The 22,837-nt window shown below is 38.4% G+C and overlaps 1 protein-coding gene across 8 annotated transcripts in view; it reads right to left on the bottom strand.

The window, feature by feature from the left end:
- The window catches only part of ADGRV1 (adhesion G protein-coupled receptor V1), a 565,462-nt gene that overhangs the window by 11,411 nt on the left and 531,214 nt on the right, over nucleotides 1-22,837 (bottom strand). For all 8 annotated transcript variants that reach the window (XM_079918356.1, XM_079918366.1, XM_079918364.1 and 5 more), the window contains one exon: nucleotides 1,154-1,345. In XM_079918356.1, the coding sequence (XP_079774482.1) occupies nucleotides 1,154-1,345 (192 nt within the window). The remainder of the gene's footprint in view (nucleotides 1-1,153; nucleotides 1,346-22,837) is intronic.

The following is a 22,837-nucleotide window of genomic DNA, read 5'->3' as shown; positions in this document are numbered from 1 at the left end:
GGAAGCCCTGATGAAGTGAATTTTTATTGTTATTTAATTGTGGCTAGTTTAAATTTAAACAGACATACATGGCTAATGGCTAATGTATAGTCTCGATCTAGACAAATGCTAAACTGGGTAGCCAAGTAAAGAGACAAAAACCATTATTTTAAAGATTTACTCCCACACTGCTGATGTTAAAAATATCTGTTTCTATTGTTATCACCTGGGATGTGAAAATAATTCAGTTTTAAGAGCTTATGGGATATAGAAATGGTGCTAGATTGCTGAACCCTTTAGGGTACTAAACACATATCAAGATTTTTAAATATGGTATTTTATTTGTGATCACTTACCTTAATTTTCGCCTGACATGAATAAAGTTACTTTCTAAATTAACACGGAAGACAAAAAAAATATCACTGAGCAGGTAGATTATCTATTTACCTACTTAACTATGTATAAACTGTTTTCTTTTCAGACATATGCACTTTGATTTCCTGCCATTTTTCAGGATGCAAACACAAATACTGTTCGCCTTGGCTCCTTCATACAGAGACACTAACATGGGCTGTGTAAGGAATGGTAGGCAAGCACAACTCAGGCACTGCAGAAATTGTCAGGGACCTGTTTACCATCTCTTCCTGGACAAATGTCTTCAGGTATGTTTCAAAATACAAGCAGTGGTACCAATGCTATCGGTGGCACTACTGAGAGGTTGGTGGCAATGTGATTTAGACACAAGAAGCCAAAATGACGTGGAGGGAGAACATTGGGAGGTTTATTTTTTTGTTGGGATTGAAGTAGTGGATTGGCATGAGTAAAGGAAGAGAGCTGTGAAAATATTTTCAGGAAGAAACAGTATTTGAAAAACCATTTCTGAAGCAGATTCAGTCACTGCCGTAACCAATTAGGAAGCTTTTGAAGAAAGAGCTCTGATTTCCCAGTACAAACTGCTGGTTAATAGAGCTCACAAAGCAAGGAGGAAAAAGAATTAGATAACAGACATGATACCATGGTGAGCACAGCAAATACCAGAGATCAGAGAATGTCAGTAGGAAAAGGATTTAAAAGTTACATGGCACCATTTAACTTGTACTCCATAAAATGGAAAGGTTGTATATCAAAGAGTGAGAGAGAGAAACAGAGAAGGAGAAAGGGCAAGGGCAGGCACCTCCTCCATAGCGCTGATCAGATTCTGGGTAGACTTGCTGATCTCCCCTCCAACAGGAGGCATTCCACTCCCGGGTGTGAAGAAGGCTGTGCTGGGTCCCGGGTGCCCATTCATTTCCACTGTGTAACTGGCCTTCATAGGGCAACACGTCTGGTTGTGCAGAATGAAATAAACCACAAAAACGTACAGTCCCTGCAAAAGAAGAGAACACTAGCATATTAAAGGAAGTCCTGCTACCATAGCTAAAGAATAAACATGATTGTAAGCATAGCTGATTTTCTACAAGTGTTCTCCAAATGCTACCCAAAGCTGGGAATGACAGAACATGTTCGAAGTCTACCAACAGGCCCCTGTAAATTTCTGAATGTCACAAAAGTTCTTCAGTGTCATTTGAGAAAACTGCTCTCTCACTTAGAAGTCTTTTTTTTTTTTCTTGGTTAGAACATCAGTAACTGAATCCAGCTCTACGAATACATGAAAACAGAATTGCAGAAGTATATCTGATTAGCTGTGTACATTTTGTTTTAGAGGGCAAACCTCTTGCCTTCTGAAAAATTACTATCTTTTCCCACCTATCTCACTTAATCTCATTTTTTTTCCTTAGCAAAATGGGGAGTAATGCTCCAGCCACCTTGGCGACTCAGGGAAGGGCAGCACTAATTAAGCCTTCTAATTCTGTTTAAATATCTCACCTACTTATCTCAGTTGGAAATAAAATCGCTGGGTAGGGACTCAATATGGATTGCTTAATATTTAGCATGCCTTGCTTCTCAGTAAACGTTACATGAGAATGACAAAGCTATCTTGTGCATTCTTAAACATCTGCAGGCCCTTTAAATTCTTTTGCAATCTAGTCAAACTCTTGACAATTGCTCTGCTTCCGTCACAGAGAGCAACTCACATTTTATAGTTGTGTTCCAGACACTGCCTACACTGGCTTTCCTTCATGATTTCTACAAGGGATCTACTGTATACTTCTAATGGTGCTTCTACAAAGCTTGGTAATTTTGACCTTTACACTCAGCCAATAAAATATGTTAAATTGTGACTTTTGTGTCTGTTAATCCTGGTGTTTAAGTTTTGGAAGCAAATAAGAATCTCCTTAATTACTAAAATTTTTAAATTAATCCACAAAAATGAAAGCAAGACACTCAGCTTGTTAAAGAAAAAAAAGGAGTTAATGTCAAGATCTTCATAAAACACAAATAAGTATGGTCATTTTTTTTTAAGTTTGCATTCTCCCGTATCTCCTAATATTTCTGGCAGTGTAGAAGCAGTAAAGCAAACAATATTGTGGGCTTAAAACTTGTATCTGCTGGTATAAATAGTAAAAAGTCTATTAGAAAATCCTCAAGGCACAAGAATTACAACTAACTTTTAATGTAAAATGAAATTAGAGGACAGTCTGCAAGGTAGGAATGCTAGCATTTGATCTCTGTTGCCATTTCTGGAATACTGTTATAAATTAGGCCTTTCTCCTCTTTCTACTGGAATGACCCCTTCCTGAGTTGGCTTCCAGTCTATGTAATTAACAAATATGTTTTAAAATCAGTGGTTTACCTGCTAAAAATATTTTAAAATGTAACCATTTACATTTAAAATGTAACCATGATATAAAATTAGTAACAGAAACATTCATTTCCTTTTGAATTGGGCTCGTTTTGGTTTTTTGGAAACAACATTAATATTCTAAATTATGTAGGGTAAGTGAATTACTTTCACATGCAAATGATGTCATGTACATTAGCAGAAACAAATCTTCCTGAAAACATACACATCCAAAATTTTTCTTGTACAAGTAATTTTTCACATGGGTATGACCTAATTATATTGGCTACAGACAAAACAGGAAAAAAATTAAACTGTCAGCCTTAAAAACTGTGAGAATGTCACCGATTTATTTCAGGATTTCTCTTAGCGTTACTAAGTGATAGGGTAAAAGCTGGATCAGGAAAAAAAAAAAGTCCTAAAAATCCATCTCCAAGGATCCATTTGTTAAAACAGCACTTCTCTCTTGTTTGTTTTTATATCTAGTCTTTTGTGTTTCAGAGAAGGAACTGTCTGCTGAAAACAACTTGCATGTGAAAACTGCATGTTTTTTTTTTCCTTAAAAGCATATTTACATATATAGTAAATATTCTGAATCTTTTAGATGTGTGCCAGGAAACATAAACACTGTTAAAATGGAAAGAAAAGAATGTTTAAACGCAGATTGTATGACATTTGCCTGTGCCCAGCCCAGGCTGGGCGAATATAGAAAAAGGACCTTCATTATCCAAAGTACTCAGCTGTGGAGGTTTCTGACCTCACAGTAAAAACAAGTCCCTACTCCAAACGCTGTATATTAAATCTCAGGCTCTCCTTTGTATGATGTTCCGTGAAAGAATTTTAAGAGAGAATCTAGAATCTCAATTATTCAATCCAATCTGCAGACCACCCCTATGTGCACTGCCAGATAATGAGATGCAAGGATAGAACATTGCCTGCTACTCCCAAGTTGCTCACAACGACAATATCCTACAAAATAATAGGTTAACTGTTCCAGAAGCAGGACGTATATAATTCATCTGTCCTTCCTTTTCCTTATTTAGTGAAAGATTACAGAGAAGGAAGTTCTTTCTGTGCATTGCTGTTTTGATTATTTTGTTGGGTCTCCTACTTACAATGATGAAAAATGCTTTCAAAAGTCTTTAGTTAGATTGTATCTGGATTGGCCAACCTTGGATTCCTTTTGATTCAGGAATTTAAACCTATTAGCAGAGACACAAACGAGACCAAAATGATCTAAAGGAGTTAATAAATACTCTTAACATCTGAAGGAGCCAATAAGTACAGAAGATTTTGGCTGCCTATCTCAAAAATTTATGTTGGTTCCATATGAGGTGCGAAAGAATCAACATTGCCATTTGCCAAATTTACCCGAGAAGTGATGGCAGAGGAGAAGTGGGTAAAATGGGAAGCTGATTAAGCTGCCTATCTCTGAAGGAAGTGAAGTCTCAGGGCTTCATACTGATCTGACTATCCCCTCTGAGGACTAAGATACAGCCCTTAAGTAAGAATAGTTAAGCTTCTCAGGACTTGTAAAAAGATCTCAGAGGAGGGTTAAACCAGGTATCAAACTGTAACTAAAGGCACAGTCTTAGGCAGCAGTCTTTTTTGTCTCTGCCTCTCCCATCCCATAATTTCTTCAGGTTACAGAAAAGTGGTTAAACTATCAAATGCACTAAATGAACCCATTTAACAGCTGCCCAGGCTCATTCCTTTACTTTTATGTCTCTAAATAAAGTGAAATATTAGTTCATTATTTTGTCTGCATTCTGAATGCTGGCCTGCATGCACAGCCAGTTGGAGCTAGTGTGACAGAACAGTGAGCATGGACACACCCACACAGCAAGAGCTCTCAGCAATCCTGACCTGATGTGTTCAGCAACCTGACATATTGACTCCACATGGCCTCTATTTCTAGTATTTATTTTAGATTCTGGCAAAGAGTTATTATATGTGATAAAAATATGCTGGTGATAGTGTCTCACTAGCCATTAAAACACAAAGAATTGAATCAGTCTAGATATTAAAATATAACCGATAAAAAGCGCTGAAAACCATTTGCACCAGCTTGGTTATGTGAATCTCTTTGATGTTTGGATTCCACACAAGTTAAACGAAAAAAACCTTCTTGACCATATTTCCACATGTGATTCTGTACTGAAACGTAATGAAAACATTCCGTTTTTAAAACAAATTGTGATGGGCGATGAAAAGTGGATACTGTACGGCAATGTGGAACGGAAGAGACTGTGGGGCAAGGGAAGTGAACCACCACCAACCACACCAAAGGCTGTTCTTCATCCAAAGAAGGTGATGTTGTGTATATGGTGGGATTGGAAGGGAGTTCTCTATTATGAGCTCCTTCCGGGAAGACCAAATGATTAATTCCAAAAAGTACCACTCCCAATTAGACCAACTGAAAGCGGCACCTGACGAAAAGCGTCCAGAATTAGTTAACAGAAAACGCATAATCTTCCAACAGGATAACGCAAGACCGCATGTTTCTTTGATGACCAGGCAAAAACTGTTACAGCTTGGCTGGGAAGTTCTGATTCATTTGCCGTATTCACCAGACATTGCACCTTCGGATTTCCATTTATTTCGGTCTTTACAAAATTCTCTTAAAGGAAAAAATTTCCATTCCCTGGAAGACTGTAAAAGGCACCTGGAACAGTTCTTTGCTCAAAAAGATAAAAAGTTTTGGGAGGATGGAATTATGAAGTTGCCTGAAAAATGGCAGAAGGTAGTAGAACAAAAGAGTGCATACATTGTTCAATAAAGTTCTTGGTGAAAATGAAAAATGTGTCTTCTATTTTTACTTAAAAAAACCAAAGGCACTTTTTGGCCCACCCAATATATTATAGCAACTATAATATGGTCACATTATTTAAATTTTATTTATAATTAGGCATCCAATCATATTTAGTATGTCTAGAAAGATGCCTGAAATGATGTTCACTTAATGTTGTTATTTTTACTTTAAAATAGTCAATAGTCTTTGAGACAAAATGACATACATATGTATAAAGTAGGAATGATTTGTTAAATGATCTTGTATATTTAATGACCTACTCTTTCTGGTGTTCTCCACTAATTTCCATATAATTGGATTTCTCTTATATCATTTCCCTTTCCCTTCAACCTGCATAAGTTCTCTTTAGGATTTCTTAAAGCTCAGATGTTTTGAAAATAATTCTTTCAGCTTTTGCCTGAAAATGTCTTTACTGCACCTTCCTGTTAGAGGGATATTTTCACCGGACATAGATTTCTAGGTTAACAGGTTTTGTTTTCTCATTTGTTATAGGACTTTAAAGACGTCATTCCATTGTCTTCTGGTTTCCAGAGTTTCTGATGAGAATGGTATTAATTTTTATCATTATTTTCTTGAATACAATGTTCCCTTCACATCCCCAAGCTGCCCTCATGATTTCCTACTCAGATTTTCAAGAGTTTGACTATGATATGCCTAGGCATATTTTTCTTTGCTTGGGATTCTCTAAGCTGTTTGGATCTGTGGTTTGTACTAACAAATTTGGAAAATTCCTGGCCATCATTATAGTCACCTAATAGTTATGAGGATTACTTATGGATGAAGTTTGAAGTGACTTTAAAAGTTTTTAATCTTTTTATTATTTGTTTCAATTCTTTATAATAAATATTTATCATTTTCCCAAAAATAATAATGATTAAAAAAAAGTCTAAGCAAATTTGTCAGTATATTAGTAATAAAGGGAACATGGACACAGGGACCATTTATTAATGCTGCTTTTCTTTTCTATGTTTTTAAAACTTTGTAGCACAAAGATATTAAAATAATAGGAATATTGTTTTTGGAGACCCAGGGAAAATGTATAATTTCAAAATCTCCAGGTATATGTTAATTCTGTTATGAAAAATAGTTAAGAAATAGGCAGTGTAATCCTACAAATGGCCTAATCAAAACCACCTATCTTTTGGATAGCCTAAGAAAGAGCACAAAACAATGTAGGAGAAAGGACTTAGAGGAATGAAATCTTCATTAAAATTAGGCTTTTTTTTTTTCAACTCAAAAATTACAAATTTGGGATTACAAAAAGAATATCTTTCATTAAATTGTAACCTCCTAGAAAGCAAGAGATTATGTCCAGTTAGCTCACAGTTGTATTTTTTAGTTTATAGCATGGTCCCTGGCACACAGGAGGAGCTTAAGAAATATCTGTTAAATAAGAAATTCTGGTGTTTAAGTTTCATCAGTGGGAGAGAGTACGATGGAGTGGGGACAGGCAAGTGTTCGTTTTAGTCCTCTAATTTTCTCACTATAGTTAGGTAATTTGGTAGTTGCTCAATAAAATTTTGTTTTGGCTCAGTCTTTGTGTTTTATACATTACATGTGCCAAGACTCTCTTATGGGAGAGTGAAGCATCCACTCTTGGCTGGGTCTCTGCTCTTCTGGGTCTGTGACCCTCTGGTGGTAGGCTTGTTTGGTGCTGAATCCCCAGGTGACTTCCTGGCTGTCTCTGCCTTCTCTGCTGGGACTGGGTTTGCATAATGCTGCTGCTTTTTCTTGTGACTACTTCTCCTTACAGGGCTTCACAGCTTCTGCTTTTGTTCTCCCTTGGTAGACACCCCTGTGAAGTCTCTGTGATTTCTTGTTTTTGGCTTCACACAGCTCTTGGGCTGCTGACCTACTGCTGTTTTGCATCACCAGTGACTAAGCAGCAAAGACTGGATGTCATGCCAATGACAGAATTGAAAAGACAAATGCAGTATATGCATTTGTACATTTTTTTAGGTGTGAGAAAAGGAGGAATTTCATTTCTCATCGCTTCATATTTTTTGAACTGCTCTTATTTTTCACAGTTTAAGTTGCTTTTGTTAATGTTCTTATTTACAGTAAGAATCTTCAATCTAACATGTGCATTAAATATACAGAGAAAGGAAACAAGTGAGTCATCTTGATGGCCATTGGTTATCAGTGCAATTGTAACATTTAGAACTCTCTGGGAACAATTATCACCCAACTGCTCTTAAAAATACTTGGATGGGATCAGTAATTACCTAGTGTTCACCATGGGTTATGTCAAGTTCTTCTAAAATTTCTTATTAACTTAAGGGACACGATTTATTCAGAACAAGGAGAGTCAACAGAAGTTCAGTTAACTTAGTCTGCTGGCTTCAGACATGTCTGTGACTGAAATATCTGGGTAGCAGGGCTTCACTTTCAAGGTTGGGGCTTCGAAAGACGTCTATTCTAAATATTGTTAAGTCCTAGGAGCAACAATTCTATGTGTTCTTTTTATCATCAATATCCAGAGCATAGACAAGATATTTTTTCTTTTATACAACTGAAGTTTCTATCTGCAATTTAAGAACATATTTCTGTGTGTGTCACTTATGGACAGGAGAAACATTTGGTCAGTCTTTTTTGAGATTAATACTCATGAATCAAAAGACAATTATTAGGTTATGCCTAAGCAATTTCATCTCCAGATGGTATGGTCCCTTTTCCTTCAGCTTTTCTTCTTGAAACTTGTTCTACAGGACTTCATCACAGAGACTCTCAATGTTCTTTATGCTTCTGTTAAGTTTCAAAGCATGGAGTGCTAATCAATCATGATACTACTTATCAGGAGCCAGACTATTTTTGACAAGATAGAAGGAACTGAAAATTAAGGTTTTTTTTTTTTTTAAGTTACAACAACACAAACCCCTGATCCCACCAACACCCTGCTTTGAGAGTTCCTAGATAAGAAAATTTTCAGAAGTACAAATTGAGTTGGTGGTAGGATTGAGGGGCAGAGAAGGCTGGAAGTGGTCATGACAGTACTGGGATGGAACTAAATAATGGAGAAGAGGTTTGGAATCTGAGGATAATTTTTTTTAAAGGTTTTAATAAAAAGTGGAGAAGGGATTCAAGTTGGATTAAGCTTTGAATGTGAAAAATGTTTTTAACTTAAATGACAAAAATGCTAAATTGTACCATGACTATTTATTTAAATATTGTTATATTTATAAGTACTTAAAAAATAATTTGAACCATTTTTGGTTTACTCTGAGAAATCTCTGCCACAGGCACTGGAAATACCTAGAGTCTGCAGAATAATATTAATAATAATAATAACAACGACAATAATAAAATAAAGTGAGCCGTTTCCTGGTCCTCTGGGGTGGTTTTCCTATGCAGAAGAGATTATTCAAAAGTTTACTATTTGTTTTGTCTAACAGTAAAAAGTCTGCAGCATGTCCAACCAACTATGGTGATGGGTCAAATCGGCCCACTGCCAATTTGTACATTTATAGCAAATCACCAAGATGTACACTTTAAATATCTTACAATTTCATTTGTCAATTATACCTCAATAAAGCTGAAAAAAAAAAACCCATAATAATAAAAAGGACAAACTACTGATACACATAACAATATGAATGAATCTCAAAGTCAGTATGCTGGGTAAAAAAAAGCCAAACATAGGGCTTCCCTGGTGGCACAGTGGTTGAGAGTCCGCCTGCCGATGCAAGGGACACGGGTTTGTGCCCCGGTCTGGGAAGATCCCACATGCCGCGGAGCGGCTGGGCCCGTAAGCCATGGCCGCTGGGCCTGCGCGTCCGGAGCCTGTACTCTGCAACGGAAGAGGCCACAACAGGGAGAGGCCCGCGTACGGCAAAAAAAAAAAAAAAAAAAAAAAAAAAAAAGCCAGACATAAAGGAGTACCCACTGTATGATTCTATTTATACAAAGTTCTAGAAACTACAAATTAATATACAGTGACAGAAAGCAGATCAGTATTTGCCTGGCTATGGAAGCAAAGGGAGGGATGTTCTGCAAGGGGGCCTGGGGAATCTTTTGGGGGTGATGGAAATGTCCTGTATCTTGACTGTGGTTTCATAAGTGTGTAACCACCTGTTTTTTTTTAAAAGCTGAAGAACAAACTAGAGTTTTGAATTTGTTGTTTTAATAAAGTGAACACTAATCTTTTAAACTAAGGGTCAGCAGACGTTTTTCTTGAAGGGAGTCACATAGTAAATATTTTAGACTTAGCAGGGCATATGGTCTCTGTCGAAACTACACTGAAATTTGAATTTCATACAATTTTCACATGTCACAAAATATCATTCTCCTCTCTATTTTTTCCAGCATTTAAAAATGAAAAAACCATTCTTAACCCTATAAGGACTTTTTAACATAGTTTTGGTCAGCATCCTTAAATTGCTTTTTCTAAAGGCCTTAAAAATTTAGCATTCAGGTATCTGTTAACAACTCCATGGATTAATCTTGTTTGTGCACTGACAGGAGACCAAAGAATAATGTTGATGATGATGAAAAGGGAAAATTAAATGACCCAGTGACAAAAAAATAAGAGAGGAGAAGCGATCATTTTGCTGTGGAAACTAAATTACATACCATCCATGCTGAAGTGAAAATAAGATTATTGTAAGTACTAGACAGGAGATCAGGAGAGAAGGCAAGGTTAGAGACATAAGTGTGCAAACAGCTGTGCAGTGGTAAAAGCTGAAGCCATATGGTATATAATTTTTTTAAGGAAGACACTATGTAGAGGAAAATGCTGAGTGCTCAGGATTCGGCACAGCTGGAGAACACGAACAGGAAGAGGAACAAGTGAAGTAAACAAGGAACGACCGACTGGTCAGGCAGGTCAGATGAGAGAACAGCCACAGCTCACTATATCAGGGACCCCAAGAGAACTGTTCCAGGAGAGCGAGGTGGTCCACATCAGCACAAACAGACATTAAGAAGAAGCGAAAGGAGGCATTTCTTCACTGCAGATGTAACTGATATCTTTGGGAAAAACACAACCAGATCATTCCTTAACCTAAGGGTAGCTTTTCCTTGATAGCACTATACATTATATATTGCAGTCTACTGTCACCCCCATCCAGAGAGCAATGAGAAGAGACTGAAATACATAATACACAGAGTTGTCGAGAAAAAGGTACCCTTAGGCTACGGAATGATCTGACACACGACATGAGATCAGCCAGTTTGATAACTACATGCTGACACTGGATGGGGGGTTTTCCTCCTTCCTCCTCATCTACTTCATTCATTATTATTCTTAGAGCAAAAGACTATATAGCACAGAGTTTAATTCCTTTAAACTACAAACTTCAGGCATTCCATCTGAAGATACTCAATGAACATTGAATATTTCACATTTTCTACGATGGGTGTGCCTGCCTGCCAATATTAAGTCAACTCTGATACCAAGGCCCCTTTGGGAAATGCCCAATTTTTGTACTTTTGACTTATTCCTGTCCCACAGGTTGCTGAAGGCGGACAGTCAGCCAATGACATGTAACTACTGGGCTTCTACATCTTTTATATCACTTTTGAAAGGAAAAAAATCTAGTAAGCTTCTAAGAAATTATTCATTTCATTATAACATGGTTAATCAAATATCAAAGGTGATCTAAATGGCCTTGTTTTAGAAACATTCTTGATGAGTCAATTCCAAAATAAGGATACAGTCCATAGAGACTTTTATAGAAATGTGGAACTCAACATCCTATGATTTGCTGTACTGAAACTCACAGGTTATAAATCATGCACTGAGGAGAAAGAGGTTTCTTATAACTGGCAAAACTGGCAAATTCTGAGACATCTCACCAGCAGACAGAAACTCTGAGTTACCACACTTCTGGGAATCTTTGCCTTTATAGATTTGAGATAATATAGCATGTAAACGGATATCAATAATAATTCTAGATATTAAGAACCAGATTACATATTATCAAAATATTATTTGTTATTATTTTCAAATACTCTTTTCTGATGATTAATGAGCTACTTAATAGGGAGAAATCATTTAGTATCTTTTTATTGCAATTTTCTAGTCAGTGAAACAAGGACACTAAGATAGCTCTAGGAATGCTCTACGGAATAATTAATTTACTAACAAAGCTCTAAAAATGTATGGATATTTTAATTTTAAAGAGCAAAAATTTAAAGCAGCCCAAGTTCAATTGTTAACATTTATTGCAGAAGGGGGAAGAAGAAAGAAAAGAAAATACAGAGAAGTCAACCCCCCTGCACCCCAAATTTATACCAGATCTTAACACTCAGAAATACCACTCTATCTTGTCTATGACCTTTCTTAAAACTACAATTTCTAGAGAGGGTTTATTTTCCCCACGCTGTTAATTATGTAAGGACACATTTTTATATGTAAGCATTTTTTGGGGAAAGAGAGCTGAAGGTTGGATTTACAATTGGGCGATAGCTGAAGAAACCTCAGATCTCGGTTTGCCTGGAATAGTCCCGGTTTGCTTGGGATTCCTGGTTTAGCCTGCTGTCTCAGCATTTTTATTAACATCACCCCCTTTCACTCAAGTGTCAATGACAGTGAATTATATGGCAATTTAGTAGGGCTAGATAGGGCTCAAGAAGGATCCTGCATTGTGGAAGAAATCCTATTTGAAACAACAGAGCTATTGAGTATATCCTAATAAAAATCCAGATTCTAACCAGCCCTCTTTACGTAAGGATGGTCTGCAATTTAAATTCTCTCCTAACGATCTTCAATTCATTCATTAATACATAATAGCTGAGTGTCCACCAAGAAGTGCACTTAGGTTCCACACAGGCAGTGGACAGACAGGCTCAGTGCTTTCTCGAGTATTTCATGCCCAGTCTCATGGTTCAATGCTTGGAGCTCCACCAGGAGCTCCTCTGCTTCCTAAATCTCAGATGGCTGCCTGAGGGGGAAATAAGTGAAGTGGAAGATGGGTCCAGTGACTGGCCTTACCTAAATTTGGGGATACTCTTCCAAATATTTTATCTTTCTTACTCAAAATAATGTTGTATACTATTCTTTGAAAAGTTTTTGAGGGTCTAGTATAGGAAAATTCTGTGATTCGTAAAATAATATAAAAGATGTGGTATCTGTTTCAAAGAGTTTACACTAGAGTTAAAAATATGAGGCATATAAATTAATTAAGTCCTGTGGCCTAAAATGCTTCCTATGATGCAGGTCCACACTCCCAAACTTCTTTCACAACAGAAATTTTCAACTTTGTGATAGTCGGTAAGTTTAAAATGTGGGCATGTATTATCTCTTGTGATGAATGTCAAAGGAAAAAAAGATTTCGTTTCATGTATTGATTCCATAGCCAATATTTCAGAACACAATTTATATATATGTTATACTGGTAGTAAAAGAAAAATTTTTTAGTTAGTGCCTCTTTTAATGACCATGACCTTAAGTCAATCAATTAACTTTTCTTTTTTTTTAAAAAAAGAACACTTTACATGGACATATATACACTACCAAATGTAAGGTAGGTAGATAGTGGGAAGCAGCTGCATAGCACAGGGAGATCAGCTCGGTGCTTTGTGACCGCCTGGAGGGGTGGGATAGGGAGGGTGGGAGGGAGGGAGACGCAAGAGGGAAGAGATATGGGGACATATGTATATGTATAACCGATTCACTTTGTTATAAAGCAGAAACTAACACACCATTGTAAAGCAATTATACCCCAATAAAGATGTTAAAAAAAAAAAAGAACACTTTAAACAGAGCATTTCTCTTCCTTAGACCAAAACAAGTATACCAATCAGCAAAGTGTGTATTATATTGTTTTATATTTGGAGTCCAAGAACACTATGTATTATCTTCCACTCTTTTAGGAAGTAGAGTGTTTAATTCTTACGATTGATAATTTAACAAAAACTTGAAATAAGGATTTTATTCTAGCCCTAAACTTAATTTTCTTGACTGGTTATAATCATTCTCTTGTTGAGAATGGGATTTAAAGTCATATATCTTAGAATTTAATGTGTAATAGGTAGTATTAGTAAATAAGTATAATTATATACCAATTAGTATAATTAGTATATGTTGCTTTGCTATTTGCTAAATACTGTTATATTGAGTTATATTTTATATGAACCTCAGTTTCTTCATCTATAAAATGGGAATCAATAACTTTTACTTCCATGGATTATTATAAGGCTCAAATAAAAGAAATGCAAGGTATATTTGTAAACTGTAAATCTGCTTTATAAATATAAGGTGATATTGTTTTTATGCTAAAAGGATTTGCACAAAGTTAGTCTCATCCTTAACCTGGTTGGTTTATTCCTTTGTGTAGCACATTCCTACCAGTTGAGGTGGCCCGCCACAAGGTCGTGTTCCGAGAGATAATGTCACACTATAAAGCCAAGCAGGCTCTTGGTGGTTGAACATTTTACATGGCTAAGAACCACTTCTTTCCCAGAACTGGTAGAGAATACAAATACCGTGGGCATCAGTTTCTTCACTGATACGGTTTATTCTTTATTGAGTCATTTCACAAAAATGCGAAGGTAGTGGTGAGGTGTTAATGCTTCAGTGGTTCCCAGTACCTTCAGAGTATACAATTTGTAACTTGGCTAATAAAGACTTCCGCGGTTTGGTCCTGTCTGTCACCATTCCCTGCCTCAGACTCCACACTCCGGGCAAAATGAACCACCAGGAACTTTCAATTCCTCCAAATGTGCTGCACTTTTTCTCAGCTTTGCCCTGTGGACTTGCTGTTCTCTCTGCTCCCTCCTCCTCCTCTAGCCTGGCTAAGGCTTTAAGTAAGTATCAGCTTCCTCCAGGACACTGAGATGCTTCTTTGGCCACCCCACCACTCCATTCTGGGTTAGGTAACCCAACACTCTGTCCCACACCCTGGGCATCACTGCCATAAGCACAGCACAGCACCCTGTGAAGACCAAGTTCTTCATAAATCTTTGTTGAGTGGGTGAGTGAATATATGAAGTCCCCCGCCAAATCTGTATTATCTGGGTCCTTGAAAAATAAGGGCAAGAAAAACCAGGATCCCACTACGAACAGCATTGATGCCTTAAGGGCTTACTCTTAACTAAGAAATGGGTATAGCTGTACCATCTATGCCATTTCTTTACTACACCTTCCCAGAAATTCTAGAAGACAAACTGGGGTGCTCTCTTTGGCAGCCGCTCTCTTAACTCAGATCCCAAGTGAGTAGGGGGTATGAGGGTATGTAATCACAAATTTTTATAGGCTATTAAGTTGGAACAAAAACCACCTATAGTGGGAGAGGATGAAAGGCATGTTATGGGAAAGGCAATAAAAGCTGAACCCCGTGCGTGTGTGTGTGTGTGTGTGTGTGTGTGTGTGTGTGTGTGTGTGTTTAAAGCCCTTGGGAGTATATGTGAAAGCATGATACATTTTACTATTTTGTTGGTTTAAAAATACTTTTAATTTAAGTATATGAAGCAATAGCTGTGTCTAAAATGAAGCTTTGCTAAAATTAAGGAACTAAACTCCAAACACCAAACTTTGTACTTTATGTACTTCTGCAAATCTTTCAATGCAGAAAGGGGTTTGTACCTTGACTTTAAATTTTACCACCCTTATAAAAGAATGCGTATTTTGCAACATTATTCTAACCTAGGTTGTAATCTTTAGAACAAATGAAAATGTGGGGAATTCCCTTGCAATCCAGTGATTAGGACTCAGAGATTTCACTGCTGTGAAACCAGGGTTCAATCCCTGGTTGGGGAACCAAGATCCCGCAAGCCGTGCGGCGTGGCCAAAAGAAAAAAAGTCTTATAAACAAATGAAAATGTGGGACTTACAAGACAAAGAAATGAAATCCCATATTCTCTGAAAAAATAATCTAAAAATTATAAGAAAGCATTCTAAGTTTGTATAAGGAAATGTTTGTACAGTCAATAAAAACAATCTAAAAATATTTATTTACGTGTTATCGGTGAAAAATAATGAATCTATGTATTCTACCACATGGCAAAAGGATGACTGAGGTCCTTTATATTATTTGTCAATAATAACAAAATCTGGACACAGAGAAGCATCAGGCCATGCCTTGACAATACGTTACATGGGGTAAAACAGATTGCTGTAGGCTTGCCTATTTTTCTTTCCCTCGGGAATTTTGGACACGTATCTCTGCAGGTTACATATTGTTTCCTCGTTCCTACATATTTTATGCATCGATTTGAAGTTAACAGGCTTGAGATATTGGTAGTTGGGTCTTTTCCATTTTATTCAATCTTTAATATAGAAAGCTGAAGTCAGTGGCATCCTGAGCATTTACCTTTTGTTTTTTTAAAAAATTGTAGCTACATTTTAAAGAAAGGAGCAAGCACCCTCTTGGTGCTATAAACAGAGTTACTGCCTGTGATATTGTGATAAGAAATATATGTTTGGTCTTCACCCTCATTTCTGGCACAGAGTTCTTAAAACCCTTGGACATTTTTGTAGCGAGGAGAGTGATAAAGGTGTCTTTGGTTAGGTTAATGAAGTGACTTTTGGAAAGCACCTAAGACGGGGGCTGGATGCCAATGGTGCCATTTCAGTCCCACCCCCTGACCTCCAAGGAGGGGAGAGGAGCTGGTGGTTGAATCAGTTGCTAACGCCCAGTGATTTAAACAATCATGCCTATGTAATGAAGTCTCCATAAAAACCCCAAAGGACCTGGTTGGGAGAGTTTCTGGGTTGGCAAACACACTGAGATTCAGGGAGAATGGTGCACCTGGAGAAGGAACAGAAGCTCCTCACCCTTTCCCTACACCGTGCCCTTGTATCTCTTCCATCTGGCTGTCGCCGAGGTACATCCTTTAACGATAAACCAATAATCTAGTAAGTAAATGTTTCTTTGAGTTTTGCTCTAGCAAATTAATTGAACCTGAGGCGGGGGCCTTGGGAATCTGGTTTATAGACAGTCAAAAGTACAGGTAGGGCTTCCCTGGTGGCACAGTAGTTGAGATGCAGGGGAAACGGGTTCGTGCCCCGGTCCGGGAAGATCCCACATGCCGCGGAGCGGCTGGGTCCGTGAGCCATGGCCGCTGAGCCTGCGCGTCCAGAGCCTGTGCTCCGCAGTGGGAGAGGCCACAGCAGTGAGAGGCCCGTGTACCACGAAAAAAAAAAAAAAAAAAGAAGTACAGGTAAAAATCTGGGCTTGCAACTACATCTGAAGTTGGGGGGAGGTGCCGAGATGGGCAGTCTTATAATACTGAACCCTTAACCTGTGGAATCTCATGCTATCTCCAGGTAGATAGTGTCAGAATTGAGTTGAATGGTAGGACATCCAACTGGTGTCCTGAGAATTGCTAGTTGGTGGTGTGGGGAAAACACTCTCCCAAACACATTGGAATCTGGCCTCAGAACACCTATTACTGCCTAATTGATAGCAAGTATGTATCTTTAATTAGCTGTGTGGTGGAGCTGACCTCTGTACAAGAACCTGATCAAAGAAGTGCTGTAGTAAAAACATACTTGTTTACTGTAGTAGCAAATCAGACAAGGTTAGTGGGGATTCTCAGAAGCATAAGATACAAGAATCAGCACAAAAAAGAGGAAAGGTAATCTCTATCTTATCGCATTCTGTGTGTGCCACGCACTGTATTAGGGGCTTTGCAAACATTGTCATTCAAACCTTTTAACAATGCTATGAAGCCTTCCTTCAGAGGGATTCAGTAACTTCCTCAAGTACACAGTTCTCCTTAGCAGGCTCGGAAACCGAGGTGTGAAGCGGCTGGAAGCACAGGAGTTTGTGCTTCCCTTATATTGGAGCAGTGAAGTAATTGGAGGTGATGGCAAAGTCCCGGTGGCATCAGGTTGCATGAGTGGGGCCGGAGCGCACCAAGAGCTGTGTAGGGTGGATCACCTACGCATACTGAGGTCCCCAGGAAGGCCTGGGACACCTGGGAGGACACTTTCTCTCACATCCTCCCCACTCCTAATCCAATTCATCAGCAAGTCCAGTCAATTTTACCTCCAAAACATTCCTTGAACCTTGGACTTCTTTCCAAATCCACTGCTCATATGCTGGTCAAAGTAACCAGAATCTCACACCTTCCTCATGGCAAGAATCTCTGTATCAACCTGCCCCTACTCACTTCCCTTCCTCTCCTACAATAATTAATTCTCCGTAAAAGAAAATGTCACTTGACTCCTTATAACCCTTTAAGGCTTACCACTATTTTTAAGATAAAGGCCCCAGTCCCACCATGTTTTATAAGCCTCTGCATGACCTGGATTCTATCCACTTTTCCAAGCTCATCGTCACCACCCAGCCTGCATTCATCACATCCAGCTACACTAGTCTGATTTCAAATGCCCCACCTCAGGGCCTTTGCATAGTCCTTTTTTCAATCATTCCATGAGTGTGTATTACACAGGTAGAACGGCCAGGCACAGCTCTAAGTGCTGCTCCCTCTGGAAAACTCTTCTAAAACACATAGTCCCTCCTGGGCCTGGTGCCACTTTACTCAAACCTCTGACCTCACTTCCTTAGGAATCCCCCAGATAAGACGACTTTCTTCTGTTTTTGCTTTCTTTCTGTTTACACTTTCCTTAATAGCACCCTGCACTGTTCTCTTGTAGAACTTATCACGATTTTTAACAATGTCTGTGTGATTATCTTATCAAAATATGCCTCCTACAGGAGAAGCAGCCTCTGTGGTTTTATGCATTCTTTTTAAGACCATTTGTTTGCCCTCAGAACCAGATGTAGTGGCCAACTTAATAAATACCTTTGAATGAATAAATGATGAGGGAAGCTACCTGTTGAACTCTTTTCAGTTACAACCTAAAATATGATTTGGAAATGTGTTACTGATGAAGGTAATAAAACTCAAATTTATCAGAAACTCCAGAGGACCTTATAATTAAAGACACGTTAATCGAAAGTGTAGACAGTTAAAATAAGTTTAACGGTTTGTTCTATAAAGACAAAACTTTTAGGAAATCAATGACAGGTGATCACTTAGGTAGCCAGTGAGAGGCGAGAATCTGCCAGAAATTCTCCATCACTAACCAGTGACCCAGACCCTTTATTTCTTGATGTCCTTTCCATTTTTAAATTTAGAAATTTACCAGTCCCCCCAACCCAAAGTGGAGACAAGGTGCTTTAGCAGACGACTTTAGCTTAATGGAAGTATTATTTTTGGGTTTTTTTTCCTGTTTAATTTTTTTTTTTTTTTTGCGGTATGCAGGCCTCTCACTGTTGTGGCCTCTCCCGTTGCGGAGCACAGGCTCCGGACACGCAGGCTCAGCAGCCATGGCGCACGGGCCCAGCCGCTCCGCAGCATGTGGGATCTTCCCGGACCGGGACACGAACCCGTGTCCCCTGCATCGGCAGGCAGACTCTCAACCACTGCGCCACCAGGGAAGCCCGTCCTGTTTAATTTTATAGTCACTAAAGAATTTCAACCATCTCTTGGTCCAACTTCTGACTACTCATTTCACTCTAAAATCAGGGAGACAGCAGGGGCCGTGAAAAGTACACAGATCTCTAACCAGGAGACCTGGATTCTCGTCTCAGCTCTGTCAACAAATAGTGCCGAAAACCTAGGGTCCCAGTTTCTTATGTGCAAAACCAAAGTGTTCTGTAGACCGGATTTTATATGAATCTTTCTAGAATGAAAAGTTTGATTTTTTTTTTTCTATCATTGCAGAACATAACATAGTTGCAGATATTCTGTCTTCTCTTAGGGCTTATCACAAAGAAGGTTTGAATCTACGAATTTACTTTCTGTAGACAACTGGTCTATTTCCCAGCCATACACAAATCTCATTGTAAATTAATACATCATGAATACTTGAGTAGTGAATCAGCTTTCTGGAGCCTTGTTAAGTGTGAGTTTTTGAGCCTGCAAAGTTAAGGATCAAACTCTGATCTATGGTGTCCTGAAAGATAAAGGCAGTTTCTACAATATATTGATACTTGAGAAAAAGCAAGTAATTCCTCATCCTACATATCATAAAAATACTAGTGAATCCAATCACAGCAAGTCATGATAGAATTCATAGGAAGGGAAGAAGTCTACCTTCTTTCCAAAGTGCTTTCTCATTTAGCCTGGCTCATGGCCTGCATGACTGAGAGTGGTAATAGGGGAAGATTAAGAACCAGATCTTTAATAGTGATTTTTGCTCTTCTTGTTACGTAGATCCGCATTTTATGTGTCAGAGAAGAAAGAGCATCTCTAGTAAATGTCAACCATATTTGTTTATAAAGAAAGGAAATGAATTTCAGAGTTAGTTCTAACCCATAAATAAAATAGCAAAACATTCTGCATATATCTGTCTAAATAATTTTGATCTTAAAACACCGACAGTAGTCTGCATCAATTTCTTAGTCCAGAGAAAATTAAATACTTTAAACTCAGGCTTTTCCTATTTCAGGCTGATTACTGTTTTTCTTCATCTATACTATAACTTCTGGTTTTCATTACAGAAGTCTTGCTTTATTTTTTTAACATTAAAGAATCCTTGCCTCATTGTTTTTATAATAATCCTCTAGGAACTTAAACAGAAGTTTTATTTCCCAGTAAATCCTCTCAGATTTGCCTAGGACTGACCAATGTTGATGATTTGAGTACTAAGTACTGGGAATACAGGATAGACCATTCTGGAATCAGTGTGGTCCTTATCAGTTCACTGCAAGAACAGCAGAATGGGCCTTCCTGTCTTTACTAGTTTTTCCCCTGTGTGTGTGTGTGTGTGTGTGTGTGTGTGTGTGTGTGTGTGTGTGGATGGTGGGTTGGGGGGTGGTAGAGAGCCATTTAAATTTAGGACACACCAGTATAAGTCAACATGTTGGAAAGGTACAGTAAACCTTTCATTATTCTTAGCATTCATTCAAGTATTCATTAATTCATGGATCCATTCATTCATTTAATATTTACTGGGCATAGGCATTGTTAGAGCTTGGAACCAAGAGATAAAACACATAACACTTGTCTTCAAGTGGCCAGCAGGTGAGTGAGAGAAAAACAAAAGTAATGATGTTATAGCATATGAATCAGGAAAGATAATCATATTGTAGGAACTCAGAGGAAATACAACAAAAAGTGGTTGGGGGCAAGCAGAGAAGACCCCTTGTAAGACTTGACTCCTAAGTGAGTTTTTTTAAAAAAACAATTAGGAAGCCAGGCAGCAGGCAGGAGGAAGGAGGAAGGGGCAGTAGAAGAAGGTACCCAAGAGGACCAGACAACATGTTCATGCTCAAGCAAGCAGTGGAGAAGAGCAGTGAAGCTTCAGATATCAGACTGAACCACATCTTCATGTAGCATATTACTTTCAGTGTACAACTAAAGGGAATCACAGATGGTTACTAAAGGGGCATTATTGTCCCAGTGAGTACACTGCAAACCCCAAATGAATCCTGTTGATTGTTCAAAATTATAGTATCAAGAAGTCTGATTAGATTTTAAACTATATTGTGGAGTGTTGCTTTGCGGGGGGCCTGAGGAATTCTGAAGACTTGTAAAGCTACTACACTTCCAGTGAGTGCAAGAATCAGAGTGACTTTAGGAAAGGCTTAACAAAGTTGTTTAGCTGGTGAATCAACGGCAAGACAGTCTGTTGATTTTGAAAACAGCCCAAATTTGTATTATGAAAATAGAAAAAACTTGAAATGGTGCAGGCCAAGTGCTGGTGTCACCTATGAAGTTAGCTTCCTAATTTCTTACCCAGGATTCAAGCTGTCAGAAAGTCTTGCTTTGGCTTTGTCTACTGTGTGACTACATGGACTATTTATCCAGCTGAGGAGAGATTTTTCTGAGACATAAACTGTTTAGTAGTCCCTTTTGTAATAAATCAAATCTCTAAGAAGATTATTATTAGTTAACAAGCTAAGTCTCAATGCTTTATAGGATGCCTGCAGAGTAAGTTCAAGGGATAATAACAGCCCTGACGGGATGGGCTTCCCTACTGTGATGGCTGGCTCACCTCTGGCCTGAGGCAGTTTATAAAAACCGTCAAACCATAATAGCTACAGCAAAGTGCAAAAGTGTACTCTGTCCAGGTTATTGGGAAGTCCAATGAGATGACCCCATGTATAACCTGGTTACTGTAATTCTGGAAATAAGTGACAGTAATCCACAAGATGGACACATGACTCTTCTTTAAGGTTGCATGCCTGCCTTCAGATCTTGGAAAATCAAAAACTTGGTTTTATGAAAAAAAGAAAAAAAAAACAAACTTGGTAATATGGGTATATTGCTTATTGCCTCTGTGAGAGAGACAACTGTTCAAACAGGCATTTCTCCTGTTGCTTCCACACACCTTCCCTGCAGAAGTGGCCCATAAACGACAGAGCCAAGTCACATAACAAATCCTGTTTCCAGTTGAATGCTGCAAACATAGAGTAAGTCACATCTTGTAATTCTTCCACTGTGAAAACGTACAAGAAGCAAAGCAACTTTTCAAAGCATAGCAAAATCAACATTTGCTCCATGACTTAATGAATTTGGCACGTGGAAAATATGCACTTCCAGTAAACTTAGTGAGTTAGCTGAGGCACCGACTTCACCTTCCTGGTTGGTTAAGGCCACCCGACTGCCCTGGGAGGCTACTCTTACTCTTACTCCTAACCCCACCACTAAGTCTATGATTTGAGGCAAAGCATGTAACCTTTAGCTATTAAAATAGCTCTTAACTGGAACAATGCTGCTGTTCCAGCTATCACACAGCTCTTAAGGCCAATGTTTGATAATTAAATATGTTATTTTAATATAAATATTTTGGTGGTACATGTTGGAAAACTATGAAGCATGTAAATAATTCGAAAAGGTCAGCTTGGGATGAGGTGCTAAAACTTGTGAGTCATTTCAAGAGACTTCCCTAAATTGAGGAGATTTGTGGGAGGGAAGTGGAGACACTGGAAATTTCAAATAAGAGATTTAGTTCGACAAGAATTTACTGAGGACCTTCTGCCAGCCCTCTAATTAGGCATTCTGGGCAGTACAAAAGAAGTGGGAGAGTGGGTCTTCAGGGAACTGGTTGGGGAACACCTCCAGGGGGTGTAGGATGTACCAAGTGAGTGAAAATACAGAATACGATGTGGAGCGATCAGGAGATTATGGTAAACTAGGGAGGAACAGAAGATTTCAGGGAAATGGACGTTTAAAGCTGGATCCTTAAGGAAGGTAAGATTTGGGAAAAAATTTTAAAGGGGAACACAATTACACATGAACGTAACAGCGTGGTTGAAGGCAAGGAGATGGGAATGAAATAAAACCCCTCTGTATCGTAAACGACCATAACTGCTGTATTTGCTCATTCCAGCCAGTATGCCCTAGCAACAGTGCTTTTCATGCTTCGGTGACCTGGTTACCATGAAAAGCTCTAGCACAAAATGTATTTACTCAAAATAAATCTGGAG

This window comes from Stenella coeruleoalba, assembly GCF_951394435.1.
Source record: "Stenella coeruleoalba genome assembly, chromosome: 3".
Lineage (NCBI taxonomy): Eukaryota > Metazoa > Chordata > Mammalia > Artiodactyla > Delphinidae > Stenella > Stenella coeruleoalba.
This window is presented reverse-complemented; position numbering and strand designations above follow the sequence as displayed.